We start from the raw sequence: 22,646 nt of genomic DNA, 5'->3' as shown, positions 1-22,646 counted from the left end.
GCTGAATCAATATAAAAAATATATTTGAATAATAAACAATGCTAAAAGCCAAAAAATCTTCCTTGTGGAAGGGTTGGTTGGCTTTCGTTACTGACCCTTCTGCCACTGGAAAGTTTTTCCTTATTTATTCTCTCAAAATCCTTGTTTGAACACCTTTATCAAATCTTCTTTTAACCTTCTTTGATCTAAGGAGAACAACCTTTCTATTCTCTCCATTTCTTATGTAAGACTTCAGTTACGTGGAGAGACTAGAGAAACTAGGAGCAGGAGTAGGCCATTTGGCCCCTCAAGCCTGCTCCACCTGATATTTCATTCCTGGTATCATTCTAGTAAATCTCCTCTCGAAGACCTTGACATCCTTCCAAAACTGTGGTGCCCATAATTGGATACAATACTTCAGCTGGGGCCTAACCAATGTTGTAAAGTCCTTACACAATACCACAAACCCACACGAGGCACATTCTATGGACAAGGTCACTCCATGGCCCAAACCTTTATTCACAGGACCAAGAAGTGATGACCCTGCATGGGACCTCCCTTTATATACCTGGATGACCAGGTGAGGAGTGTCTCCCACAAGTTCACCCCCTGTGGTCAAGGTGTGCATTTCTTACATATATACAGTATTGCAGTGTTGTTACATAAAGGTTACATACATGACATCATCTCCCCCTCAACAGCTTATTGGGATCATAGGTTAAGTCTCTCGGGTGGTCTGCGCTCTCTCGTGGAGCACCGCAGTTGGGGCTCTGGTTGTTGAGCCTTGGTATGCGTGTCTGTCGCCTGTGGTGATTCCGGCCTGTCAGGGCTGACTGCAGAGACTGTGCATGCTGCTGAATGTTCTTGTTGCTAGTTCACTGGTGGTGGTGTGAATACCATCGCATGATCTTCCTCAGGTTCCTCAGTGTCCATGCTGAACCTTGTTTTTTTACTTGGTCCAGATGCTTGCGGCATATCTGCCCATTGTTAAGTTTAACCACTATGGCCCTATTCCCCTCTTTGTCTATTACAGTACCCTCAAGCCATTTGGGCCCCAAAGCGTGATTGAGAACAAATACGGGGTCATCAATTTCTATACATCTCCCCCTTGAATTTCAGTCATGGTACTCATTTTGGGACTGGCGCTTGCCCTCAACAATGTCGGACAGGACTGGATGAATGAGGGATAGCCGAGTTTTGAGTGTTCATTTCATGAGTAGCTCCGCGGGCGGGACCCCCGTGAGTGAGTGCGGTCGGGACCTATAGGCCAGCAGGAGGCGCGATAGATGGCATTGAAGGGAGGGTCCTTGAATCCGGAGCATGCCTTGTTTTATGATTTGGACCGCACGTTCCGCCTGGCCATTGGAGGCTGGCTTGAACGATGCTGTCCTGACATAGTTAATGCCATTACCCAACATGAACTCCTGGAATTCGTAGCTTGTGAAACATGGGCCATTATCGCGAGCAAGGATGTCCGGCAAGCCGTGTGTCGCAAAGACCATGCGGAGACTCTCCACGGTGGTGGATGTCGTGCACGAATTCAAAATGATGCACTCGATCCATTTCGAGTACTCATCAACCACAATGAGAAACATTTTTCCCATGAATGGGTCCACGTAGTCTACGTGAATATGTGATCATGGCCTGGTGGGCCAGGGCCACGGGCTCAGCAGGGCCTCCCTGGGGGCATTACCTAGCTGGGCATATGTCGTGCACCTGCGAACACAGTGTTCCAGGCCTGAATCAATTTCCGGCCACCATACATGTAACCGGGCAATGGCCTTCATCAGCACAATGCCTGGGTGCTCGCTGTGGAGTACCCTGATGAACGCCTCCCTGCCCCTCTGCGGCATGACTAACGGGCTGCCCCATAGTAGGCAGTCGGCTTGGATGGAGAGCTCATCCATCTGTCTGTGAAACGGTCTGACCTCCTCAGGGCATGCTCCGTGTGCGGGTGCTCAATCCCCAGTCAGGACACATTTCTTAATCAAGGATAGGAGGGGATCTCTTTGGGTTCAGATTTTGATCTGGCGGGCTGTGATGGGGGTGCCTGCGCTGTCAAAGGCATCGACAGCCATGACCATCTCGGCGCTTTGCTCCGCTGCCTGCTGAGCGCATCAGCGCAGTTTTCGGTGCTGGGCTGGTGCCGGATGGAGTAGTCATACACAGCGAGCGTGAGAGCCCATCGCTGTATGCGAGCTGACGCATTGGCATTGACAGCCTTGCTGTCTGACAGCAGGGATGTTAACGGCTTCTGGTCCATTTCTAATTCGAACCTCCTGCCAAGATGTACTGATGCATCTTTTTCACCCCATAGACACATGCGAGTGCTTCCTTCTCAACCATCCCATATCCCCGTTCAGCTTGAGAGAGCGACCTGGAGGCATAAGCCACAGGTTGTAGCTGACTCTCAGCATTGCCCTGCTGCAACACGCACCCAACCCCAAAGGACGATGCATCACATGTCAGAACCAATTTCTTACGGGGGTGGTACAGGGTCAACAACTTATTTGAACAAAATAGGTTCCGCGCCCGATTGAAAGCCTGTTCCTGACAGTCCCCCCAAAACCAATTGCAACCCTTACGCAGGAGCACGTGTAGCGGCTCCAACAATGTGCTTAAGTTCGGCAGAAAGTTCCCGAAATAGTTCAAGAGTCCCAGAAATGAACGCAACGCGGATGTGTTGCAGGGCCTGGGCGCTCGTCGAATTGCCTCCGTTTTGGATTTGATAGGCTGAATCCCATCTGCAGCAACCCTCCTGCCCAGAAACTCGACCTTGGGAGCCAAAAACACACTTAGACTTCTTGAGTCGCAGGCCTACCCGGTCCAGCCGGCGTAGCACCTCCTCCAGGTTGTGGAGGTGTTCCTCATTGTCACAACCGGTGATGAGGATGTCGTCCTGAAATACGATCGTTCCGGGAATGGATTTGAGCAGGCTTTCCATGTTTCTTTGAAAAATCGCGGCCGTTGACCGAATGCCAAACGGACACCTGTTGTAAACAAACAGTCCCTTGTGCGTGGTGATGGTGGTCAGTAGTTTAGATTCATCGGCCAATTCTTGGGTCATGTAGGCTGAAGTAAGGTCCAACTTGGTGAACAGCTTGCCGCCTGCCAGTGTGGCAAAAAGGTCCTCCTCTCTTGGGAGCGGGTATTGGTCTTGTAGGGACACGCGGTTGATAGTGGCCTTGTCATCGCCACAGATCCTGACCGAGCCACCGCTTTTAGGACAGGAACGATGGGGCCCGCTCAGTCGCTGAATTCAATGGGTGAGATGATGCCCTCTCTCAGCAATCAGTCCAACTCGCTCTCAATTTTCTCCTGCATCACATACAGCACAGCTCTGGCTTTGTGGTACACTGGTCTGGCGTCCGGGGTGATGCGTATCACTACTTTAGTACCTTTGAACGTCCCGACGCCAGGTTGAAATAGTGACTCAAATTGCTGTAGGTCCTGTGAGCATGAACTTTGCTCCACAGATGACATGGCATGCACACCCCCCCATTTCCAGTTCATTTTAACCACCCAGATCCTCCCCAACAGTGCGGGACCATTGTCCAGGACAATCCAGAGCGGCAGCCAATTCACCGATCCATTGAGTGTGACCGCCAACATTGCACTGCCTAGCACTGGAATGATTTCTTTGGTGTGCATCCGTAATTGTGTCTCAATGCGTTCTAGTTTGGGTCTGCTGGCTTTGAGTGGCCACAGCTCATGAGTGACTGGCTGGCCCCCGTGTCCAGCTCCATGCGTACAGGAATGCCGTTTAATAGGACTTTCATCATCATAGGTGGTGTTTTGACATATGAGCTGTGAATGTTTGCCACATGAACCCGCTGAACTTGGGATTTGCTCCAAGCGTCATCCTGCCTCGCAGACCCCTCATCTGTTTCATCCGCCTCATATATTAGCCTGGTTACAGGCTTTCTGCACATTCTGGCTAAATGGCCATTGAGGTTACAACTTCTGCAGATGAACTGTTAAAACCTGCAAGTCCTGGCAGCATGTCTGCCCCCACACCTCCAGCATGAACTGAGATTCCCATTGTTGTGAACAAAAGAGCTGTTACAAGGCATTCCTCGCTGATTGTCCTTTTGACTGCTCTTGAACACCCTGTTAGTGGGTGTCAATGGCCCCATCCCGGGCCGCATTGTCCACTGGGGGGGGTGGGGGCGTAAATGTCCGTTCAGCCTGCCATTGTCTCTGTTTGAGACTTACTCTTGGTTCTATTGCTGCCTAGGGTGTGTCGAACAGCCCTTGCCTGCCTGTGGGGCTCTGTGTCGCATTTATGATATTGACTCCCTGATCCATCATCACATTGGAGACAGAATTGCGCGTGTATATTATCTTGGTTTCCTCCTCCCCAGCCATAAAAGTCTGAGCCATCAACGCCGCCGCTTCCAAGGTCAAGTCCTTGGTCTCAATCAGCTTTCTGAAAATCCCAGCATGACTGATGCCCTCAATAAAGAAATCGCTTAGCATCTCCCCCCTGCAGGCGTCTATGAACTTACAGAGGCTGGCCAAGCGCCGGAGGTCCGCAATGAAATCCGGTATGCTCTGTCCTTCCTGAGGCCAGTGGGTATAGAATCTGTGTCAGGCCATGTTTACACTGCTCGCCAGTTTGAGGTGCTCACCGATCAGTTTGCTGAGCTCTTCAAAGGTTTTGTCCACAGGCTTCTCGGGTGCTAGCAGGTCTAACATGAGCGCGTAAGTCGTGGGTCCACAGCTGGTCAGCAGATGAGCCCTTCGCTTGTCGGCCGCTACGTCTCCCAAGCTAGTCCTTCATGACAAAACTTTGCTGGAGCCTCTCAATGAAATCGTCCCAGTCCTCACCAACACAGTACCGTTCATCTGTGCTTCCGGTGGCCATTCTCGTTGATTCCCGTTTCTCATCGCCAATGTAATGTCCTTACACAATACCACAAATCCACACAAGGCACATTCTATGGACAAGGTCACTCCATGACCTGAACCTTTATTCACAGGACCAAGAAGTGATGACCCTGCGTGGGACCTCCCTTTATATACCTGGATGACCAGATGAGGAGTGTCTCCCACAAGTTCATCCCCTGTGGTCAAGGTGTGCATTTCTTACGTATATACAGTATTGCAGTGTTGTTACATAAAGGTTACATACATGACAAATGTTTTATAACATTTTAGCATAACTTCCTTGCTTTTCTACTCTATTCATAAAGCTAAGGATCCTTTTCCTTTCTAATCACCTTCTCAACTTCTCCTGCCACCATCAAAAACTTGTGTACATACACCCCCAGGTTACTCTGTTCCTGCACTCCCTTTAAAATTGTACCATTTTGTTTATATTGCCTCTCATTCTTCCTACCGAAATAAATCACTTCATACTTCTCTGCATTAAATTTTATCTGCCCATTTCACCAGTCTGTCTAAGTCCTCCTGAAGTCTAATACTAGCCTCCTCACAGTTTACTACATTAATGAGCTTTGTGTCATCTGAAATTATGCCCTGTAATGTCCAGGTCATTAATATATATCAAAAAGAGCAGTGGTCCCAAGCATACTTTCCTCCTATCTGAAAAATAACTGTTCACCACTATTGTCTGCTTTCTGTCCCTCAGCCAATTTTGTACTCATGCAGTCTTTAATCCCATGGCTTCAATGTTGCTAACAAGGAGGACACAAACAACCTTCCGGATATAAAAGGGGTCAGAGGGTCTAGTAAAAAGGAGGAACTGAGAAAAATCCTTATTAGTCGGGAAATTGTGTTGGGGGATTGAAGGTCGATAAATCCCCAGGGCCTGATGGACTGCATAGCGGATGCATTGACAGTTATTTTCCAACATTCCATAGACTCTGGATCAGTTCCTATGGAGTGGAGGGTTGCCAATGTAACCCCACTTTTTAAAAAAGGAGGGAGAGCGAAAACAGGGAATTATAGACCGGTCAGCCTGACATCGGTAGTGGGTAAAATGATGGAATCAATTATTGAGGATGTCATAGCAGCGCATTTGGAAAGAGGTGACATGATAGATCCAAGTCAGCATGGATTTGTGAAAGGGAAATCATGCTTTACAAATCTTCTGGAATTTTTTGAGGATGTTTCCAGTCGAGTGGACAAGGGAGAACCAGTTGATGTGGTGTATTTGGACTTTCAGAAGGCTTTCGACAAGGTCCCACACAAGAGATTAATGTGCAAAGTTAAAGCACATGGGATTGGGGGTAGTGTGCTGACGTGGATTGAGAACTGGTTGGCAGACAGGAAGCAAAGAGTAGGAGTAAATGGGTACTTTTCAGAATGGCAGGCAGTGACTAGTGGGGGTACCGCAAGGTTCTGTGCTGGGGCCCCAGCTGTTTACATTGTACATTAATGATTTAGACGAGGGGATTAAATGTAGTATCTCCAAATTTGCGGATGACACTAAGTTGGGTGGCAGTGTGAGCTGCGAGGAGGATGTTATGAGGCTGCAGAGTGACTTGGATAGGTTAGGTGAGTGGGCAAATGCATGGCAGATGAAGTGTAATGTGGATAAATGTGAGGTTATCCACTTTGGTGGTAAAAACAGAGAGACAGACTATTATCTGAATGGTGACAGATTAGGAAAAGGGGAGGGGCAACGAGACCTGGGTGTCATGATAACATCAGTCATTGAAGGTTGGCATGCAGGTACAGCAGGCGGTTAAGAAAACAAATGGCATGTTGGCCTTCATAGCTAGGGGATTTGAGTACAGGGGCCGGGAGGTGTTACTACAGGTGTACAGGGCCTTGGTGAGGCCAAACCTGGAGTATTGTGTACAGTTTTGGTCTCCTAACTTGAGGAAGGACATTCTTGCTATTGAGGGAGTGCAATGAAGGTTCACCAGACTGATTGCCAGGATGGCTGGACTGACATATCAAGAAAGACTGGATCAACTGGGCTTGTATTCACTGGAGTTCAGAAGAATGAGAGGGGATCTCATAGAAACGTTTAAAATTCTGACGGGTTTAGACAGGTTAGATGCAGGAAGAAGGTTCCCAATGTTAGGGAAGTCCAGAGCCAGGGGTCACAGTCTAAGGATAAGGGGTAAGCCATTTAGGACCGAGATGAGGAGAAACTTTTTCACCCAGAGAGTGGTGAATCTGTGGAATTCTCTACCACACAAAGTTGTTGAGGCCAATTCACTAAATATATTCAAAAAGGAGTTAGATGTCGTCCTTACTACTAGGGGGATCAAGTGGTATGGCGAGAAAGCAGGAATGGGGTTCTGAAGTTGCAAGTTCAGCCATGAACTCATTGAATGGCGGTGCAGGCTCGAAGGGCCGAATGGCCTACTCCTGCACCTATTTTCTATGTTCTATGTTTCTAAGTCTATTACGTCGTACTTTAAGAAACGCCTTTGTGAAAGTCCATATGCACACCATCAGCCACATGACCGTCAATCAACCCTAAAAGAACTAGTAGCTGTAGAGAAAAGCATAGCTGCAAGAGTTATACCCAGTCATCAAGATTCACAGCTCGGCCCTGGACAACGTGGACCATTTCCCATACCTCTGGAGTGTCTTATCAACAAGAGCAGACATTGACAATGAGATTCAACACCATCTCCTGTGCGTCAGTGCACCTTTGGCCACCTGAGGAAAAGAGTGTTTTGAAGACCAGGCCCTCAAATCTTCCACCAAGCTCATGGTCTACAGGGCCGTAGTAATACCCACCATCCTATATGTCTCAGAGACATGGACCATGGACAGTAGACACCTCAAATCGCTGGAGAAATATCACCAACGATGTCTCCGCAAGATCCTGCAAATTTCCTGGGAGGACAGACGCACCAACGTTAGCGTCCTCGACCAGGCCAACATCCCCAGCATTGAAGCACTGACCACACTTGATCAGCTCCGCTGGGCAGGCCACATTGTTCGCATGCCAGACACGAGGCTCCCAAAGCAAGCGCTCTACTCAGAACTCCTTCATGGCAAACGAGCCAAAGGTAGGCAGAGGAAACGTTACAAAGACATCCTCAAGACCTGATAAAGTGCAGCATCCCCACTGACACCTGGGAGTCTCTGGTCAAAGACCATCCTAAGAGGAGGAAGTGCATCCGGAAGAGTGCTGAGCACCTTGAGTCTCATCGCCAAGAGCATGCAGAAATCAAGCGCAGGCAATGGAAAGAGCGTGCGGCAAACCAAGCTTTTCTCCCAACGACTATCTGTCCCACCTGTGGCAGGGACGGTGGCTCTTGGATTGGACTGTTCAGCCATCTAAGGAATAATTTTTAGAGTGAAAGCAAGTCTTCCTCGATTCCGAGGGACTGCCTATGGTGTTATACTGTGGGCTGTGTATTACATTCTACTCACCATAAGAGAACTTTGCATACACATGCTTGCATGGAGGTACAAAGATCCATCCTTAGCATGTATTGAGAATGCAGGCAGAAACATTTGCTTTCTCATAACAGTCAAAGGACTCGGCAGTTCATTTAGAAAGTGCCAAGAAAGTCCAACAGATTGTCTGAGCACTTTTTGAACACAGCTTCACTACACATTCTGCTAAGCCCAAGCGAAAAGAGATGTCTTCCTGAGAGAACCTTGCCCCACTTCATTTTAGTGTATTCTGGAGTAGGATTATTTTGCCATTTTTACATCAATGAGCATTTCAAATCATTTAGCAACAATGTGAAAGTGGCAGGACACTGAACCCGAAGACACACATACTTCATCAGCTCAAATATCAATGCCCAAAACACAACAACGTGTATTTTCATCTAGCGCCTTTATTATAGAAACTGTCCCAAGGTGCTTAATCGGAGCATTATTATACAAAATTTGATGCTGAGCCACATTAAGAGATAATAGGACAAGTTGGTCACAGAGGTAGGTTTTAAAGAGCATGTCAAAGGAAGAGAGGTGGAGAGGTCGAGAGGAGGATTTCAGAACTTATGGCCTTCGCAGTTGAAGGCATGGTCGCCAATGGTGGAGCGATGGAAATCGGGGATGCACAAGAGGCCACAATTAGAGGAGTGCAGAGTGTTGTCAGGCTGGAGGAGGTTACAGAGATAGGGAGAGGCGAGGTCATGGATGTGAATTTTAAATTCGAGGCGTTATCGGATCGGGAGTCAATGTCGGTCATCGAGCACAGGTGTGATGGGTGAACGGGCCTTGGTCATAAGTACATAAGAACATAAGAATTAGGAACAGGAGTAGGCCATCTAGCCCCTCGAGTCTGCTCCGCCATTCAACAAGGTCATGGCTGATCTGGCCGTGGACTCAGCTCCACTTACCAGCCCGCTCCTCGTAACCCTTAATTCCCTTATTGGTTAAAAATCTATCTATCTGTGACTTGAATACATTCCACGAGCTAGCCTCAACTGCTTCCTTGGGCAGAGAATTCCACAGATTCACAACCCTCTGGGAGAAGAAATTCCTTCTCAACTCGGTTTTAAATTGGCTCCCCCGTATTTTGAGGTTGTGCCCCCTAGTTCTAGTCTCCCCGATCAGTGGAAACAACCTCTCTGCCTCTATCTTGTCTATCCCTTTCATTATTTTAAATGTTTCTATAAGATCACCCCTCATCCTTCTGAACTCCAACGAGTAAAGACTCAATCTACTCAATCTATCATCATAAGGTAACCCCCTCATCTCCGGAATTAGCCTCGTGAATCGTCTCTGTACCCCCTCCAAAGCTAGTATATCCTTCCTTAAGTAAGGTGACCAAAACTGCACGCAGTACTCCAGGTGCGGCCTCACCAATACCCTATACAGTTGCAGAAGGACCTCCCTGCTTTTGTACTCCATCCCTCTCGCAATGAAGGCCAACATTCCATTCGCCTTCCTGATTACCTGCTGCACCTGCAAACTAACTTTTTGGGATTCATGCACAAGGACCCCCAGGTCCCTCTGCACCGCAGTATGTTGTAATTTCTCCCCATTCAAATAATATTCCCTTTTACTGTTTTTTTTCCCCAAGGTGGATGACCTCACACTTTCCGACATTGTATTCCATCTGCCAAACCTTAGCCCATTCGCTTAACCTATCTAAATCTCTTTGTAGCCTTTCTGTGTCCTCTACACAACCCGCTTTCCCACTAATCTTTGTGTCATCTGCAAATTTTGTTACACTACACTCTGTCCCCTCTTCCAGGTCATCTATGTATATTGTAAACAGTTGTGGTCCCAGCACTGATCCTTGTGGCACACCACTAACCACTGATTTCCAACCCGAAAAGGACCCATTTATCCTGACTCTCTGCTTTCTGTTCGCCAGCCAATTCTCTATCCATGCTAATACATTTCCTCTGACTCCGCGTACCCTTATCTTCTGCAGTAACCTTTTGTGTGGCATCTTATCGAATGCCTTTTGGAAATCTAAATACACCACATCCATCGGTACACCTCTATCCACCATGCTCGTTATATCCTCAAAGAATTCCAGTAAATTAGTTAAACATGATTTCCCCTTCATGAATCCATGCTGCGTCTGCTTGATTGCACTATTCCTATCTAGATGTCCCGCTATTTCTTCCTTAATGATAGTTTCAAGCATTTTCCCTACCACAGATGATAAACTAACCGGCCTATAGTTACCTGCCTTTTGTCTGCCCCCTTTTTTAAACAGAGGCGTTACATTAGCTGTTTTCCAATCCGCTGGTACCTCCCCAGAGTCCAGAGACTTTTGGTAGATTATAATGAATGCATCTGCTATAACTTCCGCCATCTCTTTTAATACCCTGGGATGCATTTCATCAGGACCAGGGGACTTGTCTTGGTGTGGGTTAGGATACAGGCAGCAAAGTTTTGGATGAGCTGAAGTTTATCGAAGGTGGAAGGTGGGAGGCTGGTAAAGATTTCACAAACACCTGACATATGCAGGTATTGATGCTCTAAAGTACACAGATGTCACAAAGAAAGAAAGAAGTTCCATTTTTATTGCATCTTTCCTGTCCTCGGGATGTTCCAAAGCACTCCTCTGCCAATGAATTGCTTTTGAAGTGCAATCACTGTTGTTAAGTAGGCAAACATGTTAGCCACTTGCTCACAGCAGGAACCCACAAACAGCAATGAGATAAATAACAGATACTCTGATTTTGGTGGTGTTGGTTCAGGGCTAAATTTTGGCCAGGACATCAGGAGCCCTGCTCTTCTTTGAATAGTGCCATGAGATATTTTATGTCCAACTAAGCAAGCAAATGGTTTTAATATCTCATCTGAAAGACAGCATCTCTGAAAATACAGTAATCCCTCTGTACTGCATTGAAGTGTCAGCCTAGATTGTGTGCTCAAGTCTTGCAGTAAGGCTTGAACTGAGAGGCAAAAGTGTTATCACTGAGCCAAGCATATTTGATATTCAGCTTTTGATACCTTAAAATACCATTTGATGAAGTCAGATATTGATGCTCAGATTTCCTCCCTTGCAGAAGTAATTTCTATTGAATTTCATTAACCCTTTGGTATTCACATTATAAGTGTTGCATCATATCCCACAATACTAAAATGTGAGAATTTATAAAGCCATTAATAGTGTACATTAAAAAAGAAACAAAAACAGAAAATGCTGGAAATACATATCAGCATAGTTGCCATAAAAGTTATGCTCAAAATATGTATCTGTCTTCTCCTTTCGGGTGTTGACTAACCTACTGTGTATTTTCAGCATTTTCTATTTTTGTTTCAGATTTCCAGCATTATTTTTCTTTTCACCTCTTAAAGCGATATGTCCAATATAGCCTATATTAAATATTTGGACATATGGGAATTTGACCTCCACCCAAAACTAGCATGAAGTGGTCATGCCACCTGCCCAAAGTTGGCATTGGGAAGCCAGAACCATATTTGGGGAGGACGGTAAATCGACCAGCTCCCACAGTGAGCCAGCTGGCAGGGTCGGGTTTGAGGTGGGATGGGTAGGGGGCGAGTGGGCAGAGGTGGCTGGTGGTGGGGTGGGGGGGGCGGATTGGAGGGTGCAGTACGCACTACACCAATTTGTACCTGAAAATTACAATCGGGGTCTTACAATTGGCCCTAATTTACATATTTAAGCAGTCTTACACCTGTTTCAGGTGGGCATGTAGGTTGCTCGCCCATTTATAGACCCACCTGAAAATTGCATCAGGCGGGCTTTGGACATCAATGGGGCAGCCTAGGTGCGCCCCAATTTTCAACTGCTAACCGCCTGTTTTTTAGGTGAAAAATGGGCAGCTGGTAGTTGAAAATTGTCCCCATATTCTTTATTCTTAGATTCTGAAATGATAAATAAGAGCTCATCAGTTTTTTGTAACTTTATTAGTAAATGGAACTTTTTAATTTTTATAAAATGTGTGCAATAAATCCAAGCACATTGTGGACATGACTTCCTTGTTACATTTAATTATCACAATGAGTTGTATATTACTATCAAGCAACAGAGGCATGTAAGCATGCTCAGTGAATTTACAAAGCAGCACATTTTATGGAACTTTCACATCATCTATCATTTTAAACTATTAATTAAGAGAAAATTGTAACAAATCGAAGACAAAAGAAATAAAAATCAAAGATACCTGTGTTGAAACAATATTCAGAATTTAGTTTATTGCATTGAGCAAAACACCATGATGGATTTAAACCTTCAAGATTCTTTTTGAACTCAGTGTAGCACCAGACTTTTCTATCAAATTCAGTTATAATGTCCATCCACTGCATTTATGCTTAATTCAACTTACATGTGCAAGTCGATCAAATCTCGCAAACAGTTCATTCAGCATCCTCACCAGTTCCTGTGCAGATAGGGTTGTAGAGAGATTGGTAAAACCTTTCACGTCTGCAAAGAGAATGCTAAATAAAACAGAAAATATTGCATTAATATTTCTTTTGTTCGGTAAATAGGATAGCTACATTTCAATGCTTAATACACAGCCAGTTTTAGTTATTTTATTCACATTTTCTTACCACCAGGCAGCTTCTTAGTTTTATTGGAGGTTCATTTCAAAATTTGTGTCTATTTAAAAATTTGCGTCGCCCTTATTTCTGGAGCTTTCTATCTCTACTGCTGTGAACGCGCAGCTGGGAGAGCAGATAATTGGGACTGTACTCTTTACCATGGATTACATAATTAAAATATTGAGGACAAAGGCCAACCATTTCCATTCCTCACTGCCAGCCATCAATGATGATTGGCCTACTTTACTGGCTGTTTAAGCAAGTCTAGAATCTAAAGGACCATGCAAGTCATGCATGCCTCACTAGTCAGATGTTAAAAGAGTCTGACCATTTTCAATGCATTTTAACTTCTTTGTAACTAGTATGCAGGATCATTTTAAAAAGGAAAATAAAGAAAAACTGTTGGTTAGAATCTGGATGGAAGACTTGACCTCTTTGAGCAAGATTGTTTTTTTAAAATCAAACAAAGCTACCAATAGCAAATAGATTTCTTACCTCACATTTTCATAGCGATGTATGTAGATTTTATGAAACTGGTGCTGTAAATGTTCATCTTCCACATTTGACATATCATTAATCATCTCCAGTACAACAAACCGTGGCAAAACTGAAAGAACCAGCCTCTCCTTAATTATGCAAAAAAAAACATACACACGTGGATATCATTAGCAATTATAGGCAATATATTCACAGAGGGTTCTTTAGATTTGGAAGAAATGTAGTTAATACGTCTATAACTCTTCTTCTCCACCCTCTTCAAGAGTATTAATTCTGTGAAAAGGCTGACATAGCTTTTCTTCAACTTTCACACAATGATTTAAGTTCTGCTTTTATTTTACTCAATATACTCTTGTAAAAATAATCAATGTAATGATTGACCCCTGTTCAATCTCCCTACATTTCTCTCGCTATCTTTTGCCATCCCCGGCCTATGTATTTCCCAGCAGGTAGCACACAGATACTCCTATAATTGTGATTGAGGGTCTTTTGTTCTCTCTCTTTATAGGGAAGCCCATGACTTCCACACAGTGGAGGTAATGTAACTTTTGATGATGGCGTAAGATGGGGGATATCGAATTAGATGCACATTATACACCACACCTGAATTTTCCTTCCATTGAAGTCAACAGAAAATTTGGTGGGGCATATAATGAGCAGCAATTCGATATCGCCCATGATACACCGTTGCTCCTAATTAAAAGTATCCGGTGTTTTCTTTTGACAACATGGCCTAGATTAGAAACACACAAGGCAGGAGGAGAAATTTTGACTTTGTATAAAATGGGCGATATTGATTCAGCCATCCTTTAGACACACCTCCTGATTTTGAGTTCAATGGAAATGAAAATTGGGAGAAATATATATCAGGAAGCTAAATCGATATTTATTTGCTTAAAAACTGTTACATCTCTAACTTCTTCCAATATAATTCAGTTTCAATCTACAAATCAATAAATATTCTTACAATCTTTGTTTTGGTTCTAATCAAATATTCACCAATTTTCTCCAGTTAACTGGTATGGAAATGCAAGTTATATTTTTTTTAAATCTATGTGGAAATGTTTTTCCCCCATCAACTCCTGGACTATCTTAACATTAAAATCTAGCTTCCATCAATCCTTTCAGGCTCTAGAATCAGAGAGATCTGAGAGTTTGAGAATCACCGCTGACCCGGTAGCCTGTCACAGTGACACTGCAGATATTGCCCAGTATCGATTAAGCAGACACACCAACTCTGCTGCTGGAGACCTTGAGGGGGTAGAAGAAATCATCGAACTGAAACATTAACTCCGTTTCTGTCTCCATAGATGTTGCCTTACCTGCTGAGTATTTCCAGCATTTTCTGTTTTTAGTTCAGATTTCCAGCATTCACAGTATTTTGCTTTTGGCTAAATCTTTATCGCTCATTATACACTTTCACCCAAAGTCAAAATTACCCCCACTATGTGAAAAGCAAGGTCATGAATGTGCATCCTGGTGCTCGTGGAGCTTTTAACCTGCTGGCAAAGTTAAGCCTTACATTACTTAGCTGCTGATGTAATTACTGTGAGTCTTTATCAGCTGTTCGTATATTTCTGGTCAGAAATAGTTGGGCAGGACAGGTTGAGAAAGTGGTTAAAAAAGCTTATGTAACCCTGGGCTTCATGAATAGAGATGTAGAGTACAAAAGTGTGTAAATTATGATGAACCTGTATAAAACAGTGGTTCGGCCTCAACTCGAGTATTGTGTCCAATTCTGTGCTCCACACTTTAGAAAGGATGTGAAGGCCTTAGAGAAGGTGCAGAAAAGATTTACAAGAATGATTCCAGGGATGAGGGACTTCAGTTACATGGATAGACTGGAGAAGCTGAGGTTGTTCTCCTTAGAGTAGAGAAGACTGAGAGGAGATTTGATAGAAGTGTTCCAAATCATGAGGAGTCTAGACAGAGAGAAACTGTTCCCATTGGCAGAAGGGTTGAGAAGACAGATGATTGACAAAAGAACCAAAGGTGCGCAAGGAAAAATACAGCGAGTGGTTAGTATCTGGAATGCACTGCCTGAAGGGGTGCTGGAGGAAGACTCAGTCACTGCTTTCAAAAGGGAGTTGGATAAGTACCTGAAGGGGAGAAATTTGCAGGGCTACGGGGAAAGGTGAGGGAGTGGGATTAGCTGAATCGCTCTTGCAGAAAGCCGGCATGGGCTCGACGGGCTGAATGGCCTTCTTCCGTGCTGTAACCATTCTATGATTCTATGATTCTATAAATGCTCTGTTTCACCAATTTAGGCCACATGGATCACTATTCTGTCACGTTCTTATCAAGAATTATTTGTAAATGATGCATTTTAGGCCTCATAGTTCCTATGTGAGATCAGCACTGTCATTCCTCTCCCCCTGATTCTGAGTTTTATTGCTAAAGGAGAATACTGTAATATGGGGTAAGCTGCATGCGTGCAGTGATCTCACTTACTTAACAGCTTCAAGAGAAAATAGAAAGAGATGTAATGCAAATTCTTGGCAGTCTAAATAAGTGAGCACAGAATACTTTGAATGGAGAAATAAGAAATAGATGAGGAACATTCACAATAACTAAATAAAAAGGTTATTTAATAATACAACAAAAGGAATGGATTTTCTACTGAAATTTAGTTTCCCATTAATAATATTCTTAATACACCAACATGCACATGAATTTGCATTTCAAAGTAAGGACAGTATTGATTGTATCTCAGCGAAATAATTCTTGCCATATTATAGATTAAATGAGAAGCAAAGCTGAGTTTTACCTCTAATAAAAATGTAGAATCCTTACCCTTACATATCTTTGCAATTTTAATTGAAGACAAAATAAATTCAGCAGAATGCCTCATTAACCCTGACAACTGTGATGATGTACCTTATGAGATGCATTTACATCTGGCGTAATTGGAGAGAAGGATATGTAAGTACAATATATATATATCAGTGAATTTACTTCCTCAACCACAAAATGTTAACAGATATCCTTTTATCTGATCTTCACAAATTACAGATCGTTTTAAAGAGGTTTCTACCTGCCAATGTTAATGGTGAATGAATATCAGCATATCATCTTTTTTCATGAGTTTACAATTGAAAATATCAACCTTTGAGTAATGCTCCAGAATTTTCACCCTCCCAACACTTCATAGAATAGATAATATTTATCAGTTTAAATAAAAATTGATGTCAGAAACAAAATGATTGGAGTGAGGAACTGGGTGACACAATGCATTAAAACATTGGGGTATAACTTTGTCTTGAGTGATCGCGCAAAATGGGCAATAGCGAATTGCAGCCCATCTTGCATGCTAGCCTATTTTCTTTTCCATTGACTTCAGTGCAAATGAAAATCGGATGGAGTGCAAAATGGACTCCTGATTCACTACCGCCCATTATACACTACCACCCAACATGAATTTATACCCTAATGTTCGAATTTATACCCCATTGTCTTTTCATCACTGAAACCTGGCTTTGAATCAAGCTGAAACTGATGTGATGAAAATCTCTGGTTTCTAATATCTAAATAAATTTAAAAATAAAATACAATTAAAATCTCATCTTCAAAAAAACAAACCAACCCTCCCCTGAATTTTTGTGACATGTGATGGTACGGGGATTAGTACTCCAAGTTCTTGCAGGAAGTGAAGCACATTTCATATTTGAGCCCCGCACTCACCCCATAGAAAAGTTACCATCAGCAGAAGCCTGAGGACAGTTTGTCTGTTCACCTTTTCAGTCAGGGAACAGTTCATGTTATAGGACAGGGCTAAAAAAAAAGAAGTGGCCAAAACTAAAATGTTTTTTAAAAAGCAGACTGTTTATTAATACTTGGACAGAGATACATTATTAAAGGAGCTTTCCAAAACATAGAATAACTGTTTGTTGATTAGAAGTGATCATAATCCCAGCATATATATTTTCTCCTGATATTTAGGAAGGAGGTAGAATGTGATAAGTGGCCACATAGAATTAGGGAAGCAATTTTAAGGATATGATCACAAGATAACATGTCATTTACTCCTGCTTCCATTGTATTATCAATACACAGATGCATGCAGACATACAGGTATTATATCTAGACACCACCAGCAGGTTGTGAAAGATTGTATTCCTTAAATACATCAGTCACTTTATGCTGAAAGGCACAAAATGATGCTTTGAAAAAGAGCTTGAACCTAAGAAAGAATTAACTGCTCACTGTTTCTGATACTACACTTGTTAACATAGACAGTATTGCATTCTCTTCCAGCATCATTTCAAAAACAGATTTCCTATTATATTTCTTTTACACTGCAAAATATTTTGTTAAAATGTTTCCAGAAAGTGCATTATATCACTGACATATTGTATTTACTGAATGAATGTTGTTATATTTAATGGATCCATTCCACATGCTTGAGGTGCTAAGGTACTAAAGTAATCAACAATTTAATACTAAAGAACTATCCATGCAAACCCTATTAATATTGGCAAAGTTGCTTTCCCTACTCATGGCCTAAGGCCATAATCAAACAGCATCTGGGCTTTCAGGAACTTGATCTGTTCGAATTCAAATTCAGAAAACTTATCTTTAATTGACAATATTTCCAAATGGTCAAATGAAAGGTTGAACTTAGCTGATATTTTAAGCACCATCTTAGTGATACAATGTACACATCAGCTTAGGGGCCTTAAGGTTAGAGCACAGTAATAATAACTGATATCTGGAATTATTTCAGTCACAGAATAAACAGTCCAGCCCTAACTGTTTTTTATTGTAGCTTGATCGATTATTGTACAATGAGTTTGAGATCACCCACCGAATAAAGGATAGGGGGTCAGTTAGCTCTCTTGCAATCGTGAGAATAAAGTTTTAGTCCTATTTTTGGAGGTGATTCAAGAAGAAACTGAGTGATGATAATAACTTTGTAACATCAGAAAGGAAGAGTGTGACAACTGTTGGCCAAGATTACTAAAGGAATCTTATTTATGAAACTCAGAAACAAAACAGTCTCCCAGAATTTTTTAAGAAACCATGATAACAGCCTAAGGACCATAGCACAGAACACCAGTAATATTGAAAAGGTAAGGAGAGAAGACAAGTTAAGTCAAGGAGAAGTGATTACATATGACACAGTCTTCCAATTTAAGTGGTGAAAAATCATGAACTTACTCAAATAATTACTGAACAATAGCTAATAATGAAATAGTCAATTATATTTCTGAATAGATGATTAACTGCTAATTGCAGAACTAATATTCACTTAGTAATTGTGAAATTGCTAACAAATAAAATCTGGCATTCATAATGCCATGTTCACTATCCGATGGCATTTAGTTTCAGAAACGTCGGTGAGGTGGTTCAAATATGTTATACCAACGTTAACTCGCTCATAACTGTAATGGTGTCTATACCCTGACAGGTAGCTTTAGATCATAATCAATGTGAAGTTACTGAATCTGCCAGGTTCTAGGTATAAGTTCGTTAATCGGAGTGCACAAATACTGAATAGAAAATCGAGGCAGTTTTCATTATACAGTCTTACTGTCTGCTGGTCCTTTAATATGGTCTATATATGTGAGCTATTTTCACATACAACTGGAATTATTCAGCACTGCTGCTTAAAGCTGCAGATTATAGACTCAGAATTCCTTCTGCTTCAAATACTGAACTCCAGCATAATTTAAAACTAAAGCATTAATAATTGATATCATAGAGCTTAAAATATAAATTAATGTATTCTGTTGTAGTCCAGCAAATGACATTTACTTTTTTATTTGTTTCCACTTACAAACGTTTAAAATATATGCTCGGCATTATATGGATTTTGTGATTATGTCTGCAAGAGGCCAAGCCAGTTGCGCCTGTATCTGAGATTCCGTCCTTACCTGTCTCTGATTCTCTGTTTCCAGCCGAAGTCTGGCTTCTATACATCTCCTGGTTTCCAGGAACGCCTGGCGTTGAGCTCGGTCTGCCAGGTAACTGATAAATATCCCGGCCGTGTTCATGCACATGAACAACACCGACTGGGCAATCAGCTGGAACGGCAAGAACCAAGACACTTCATTTTTCCCCCTATAAATATTTCATTTTTCTTCATCTCGCCTCCTCACAATAATAGCAAAGCACAAGGCTGGTCAATACTATCGCTCTGTTTTACTTATAGTGAGGTGAATATTGATTCCCATTACTATTACTGGCACTGAAATAAAGGACAACATGTCGAAAATACACAGCAAGTCAGACAGCATCTGTAAAGTGAAAAGACGGGTTCATGTCTCGAATGTAAGACCCTTCCTTAGAACTACCACTGGTACTGATGGGATACACTTTTGTCTTCTTAACATATCTTAATAGATAATGCCTCCACTAATTTATCACATACTACAGATTCGCTTTAAAATATTGCAATTATCCAAACATTGCTGTTTAATTGGAAAAATCTGACGTAGAAACGTATTTGAAAATGTATGTTCAATGTCTTCAGTTGCCATTAAATGTGAGGGCGCACCGTGGCATAACGTCAAGTATTTGATAGACTTAAGTGACTTCAAGTTACAATAAAAGCTGGTCAATATTTACAGATTTACTGTGCCGTTGGTAGTTGGGAGCCATCCTATTCTGATCAGACCTGACGAGGCATGTTTGCAAGCGACTTCTCTCTACAACACCCGACCACTCACCTCGGGGAGTGTGACTGGGGAATAATACAAACTCACACAGAAGCTTGGGCTCCATTGCAGAGTGCATGTCTCGGAACAATTTGCTGACACGATTTAGGCGCATTAGCTAAATAAATATCCTGGCTGTACAGAAACAAGTAACTGCCGATTGTTATCGGGGGATGACGATTACATTCAATCTCCACCGGTTAATCCAGCCTTTACACATCTGGAGAAGATATTGCGCCTTGGATTGATTTGGAGAGATTCATTTTATACGTATTTTAAATACATTACAAATATCTCTTTCTGACAATACTTATTTATTTAAGCTTAATTTGTCCCTATAGTTTATAAAGATAAACATCTATTTTTAGGCCTTTTAACGTACTTGAAGGAAACGCGAAGACTTAAAATGCAACAGCCCCATCGCTAGAGGGAGTCTGACCTCGCCGCTCTGATCAACAGGCTGCGACTTAAGTTTGGGCTTGAACTACACGCTGGTGGAAGGACACAAGCAAGGAAAGGGAACTAGAGCCGTGGGTGTCGGCTTTCCACAGATAGTTATTCTACCCTCATAAATGTAACTATGCAACAAAAAAGTGCTTTGTTTTTGACCGTTAGAATGTTTGTCAGCAATACAATGTCATGAAGATCTCATTTACTGACCAAGCAACTTTGACTGGGATATCTGAGTCCCACGAACTTCTATCTTGAAGGTGAGGCAGAGTGTGCTACCGCAGTGAAATGCCCCCACTGCGCAAAATCAGTGCTTAAATAAAATACTTTGTGTGTGTTGGTTATCGAATATATATATATATACGATGCAATGCCATCCATCGCCAAAGGCATGCTCCCGACCGTTGATACAGGATTTGCAGGTACATCTTTAACCCTTCAGGCCTGGTGCAGCATGAATCCCGTCAACAAATCCAACCTACCGAACACCACTACATCAACAATCACCAGACATAAATAAAACAGTCAGATATCAGCGCCGGGTTAGACACAAAGATGAGGACAAAGGCTGCTGACAATAAGTGTAGAAAGATGAAAGATTGGGGGATCTGGACACACGTTCAGTTAATTTCATATGAAATTGCATAGCTGGATAAATACATCGTTTACAAAAGACAAAAACCATGCCTGGCGAAAGGTATGATTGATTGGCTAGACCGAGACTAATAAATCATTTTCTGGCTACATGTACATTGCAAATCGGTCTCTTTGGTTCACCCGTCAGAAATGTAATGCATACCCACATACCGCTTGTATAACATGTACGTGAGCTACCTGGTTTGTGGTTGGGATTGCAGCTCGGGGGATGAGTAACTGTACCATAACGTGGAGGGTGGAGGTCAGGAAGCCAGCCAAGATCGCCCAGGTTAAAGGCAGAGGAAGCATGCTGTAAGTGGCGAAAAGGGTAAAAAGCACGTAACCAATACCGCCTCCCAACAGTCCGTAGCCGAGGCCAGTGGCCAGAATCTGAGTGGCCATAACCAGCCAGGTCACCAGGCCGCTGTACTGCAGATAACTGTGCGAAGTTGTGTCCTTCTTCACCACCACTAAGGCACAGATAACCACCTCGATGCCGGTGAAAAATCCCAGCAGGATGCCTTTGGCTGGGTCCATGGGGGTCGAGGCCAAGGTTAGGTGAAGAATCAGGACGGTCAGTTTGGTCAGCACGTCCAAGATGTTCATGACTACCACCGACTTGCGCCTCTGACCCAAGAAGTAGCGCTGGTAGAGTCGCTCCAGATCCCTGGACTTGAAGGAGTTCTTCAGAGTTGGGAAGATCACCCCTCGGTAGGTGTAGCCCCAATTAAGAAAGAAGTCGGAGTTACTGGGAGCGCAGTCCAGGTGCAAGAAGCCCAGGTCGTTGCTTGTGCGCTCAGGGAACACCTTGGTGCTCCCGTTGTTGTGTCCGCTTATGGACATCTTGCCCGCAGATTGCTTCCTCCTGCTGGGACTCCATGAGTCTTCCGAAGAGGAGATGGTTTTGGCGCTGGTTTGTTCGTTTATGAACCTTTGTTCGGTGATGTGCCGAACCGCATTTTGCCAAAGCAGCCTTTTAGGTCTCGTTCCTGGAGTCTTGTTAATGGTATAGAGTTCGTCGCTTGCGCTGGAGCATCTAACCTCAGATAATTCCATGATTTTGTATGTCCTTATTAGTAACACACTATAAAATTACATCGAGCGTCCTTTCAGCTTCCATATTTAGCCAAGGATACTTTGCAACACAGATTAGCGAGTTCTCAACCCTCACCGGCCTGATTCCAATGAGCATACTCACGCTCGCTGAGTCCCCCTCACTTAATTATCGCATCCTATAATCGGAAGCTCAAATATTTCTAACCTAGAGATCTTGCATTCCGGCTTTAATGAAAAGTCGAGTCTGGGGAACAAGCCTCACTTCCCGGTTCTCGCCTCTGCTCGACTGCGGATCACACGAGTAACTGGATTGGCGTCAGAAAGAGCGCCGAACATCCCACTAAGTAAACAGGGTGGTAAAAGTGTTCAGAGCCAAGTGCTTCTCTGCTGGAGAAAGGGTGCGGGGCGGAAGGCGTGCCATCGAACCGCAGCACAGCTCCACTGGACCCCGTGCTAAGAATAGCGAGCGAGCGGAGGCACTGGAGCGGTCCCTACTTGTCTTAGTCT

The 22,646-nt window shown here is 43.3% G+C and overlaps 1 protein-coding gene across 1 annotated transcript in view; it reads right to left on the bottom strand.

Annotated features, from left to right (window-relative positions):
* The window catches only part of adcy8 (adenylate cyclase 8 (brain)), a 201,221-nt gene extending 179,082 nt beyond the window's left edge, over positions 1 to 22,139 (bottom strand). The window contains exons 1-4 of the mRNA XM_070876004.1: positions 21,282 to 22,139; positions 19,215 to 19,364; positions 13,339 to 13,469; positions 12,627 to 12,738 (exon numbers count right to left, since the gene is read on the bottom strand). Of these exons, the coding sequence (XP_070732105.1) occupies positions 12,627 to 12,738; positions 13,339 to 13,469; positions 19,215 to 19,364; positions 21,282 to 22,139 (1,251 nt within the window). The remainder of the gene's footprint in view (positions 1 to 12,626; positions 12,739 to 13,338; positions 13,470 to 19,214; positions 19,365 to 21,281) is intronic.
* Positions 22,140 to 22,646: the final 507 nt, after the last annotated feature.

The sequence above is a fragment of the Pristiophorus japonicus genome, chromosome 1 (assembly GCF_044704955.1).
Source record: "Pristiophorus japonicus isolate sPriJap1 chromosome 1, sPriJap1.hap1, whole genome shotgun sequence".
NCBI lineage: Eukaryota > Metazoa > Chordata > Chondrichthyes > Pristiophoridae > Pristiophorus > Pristiophorus japonicus.
Note: the sequence above shows the minus strand (reverse complement) of the source record. Positions and strands in the feature narration are given on the sequence as shown.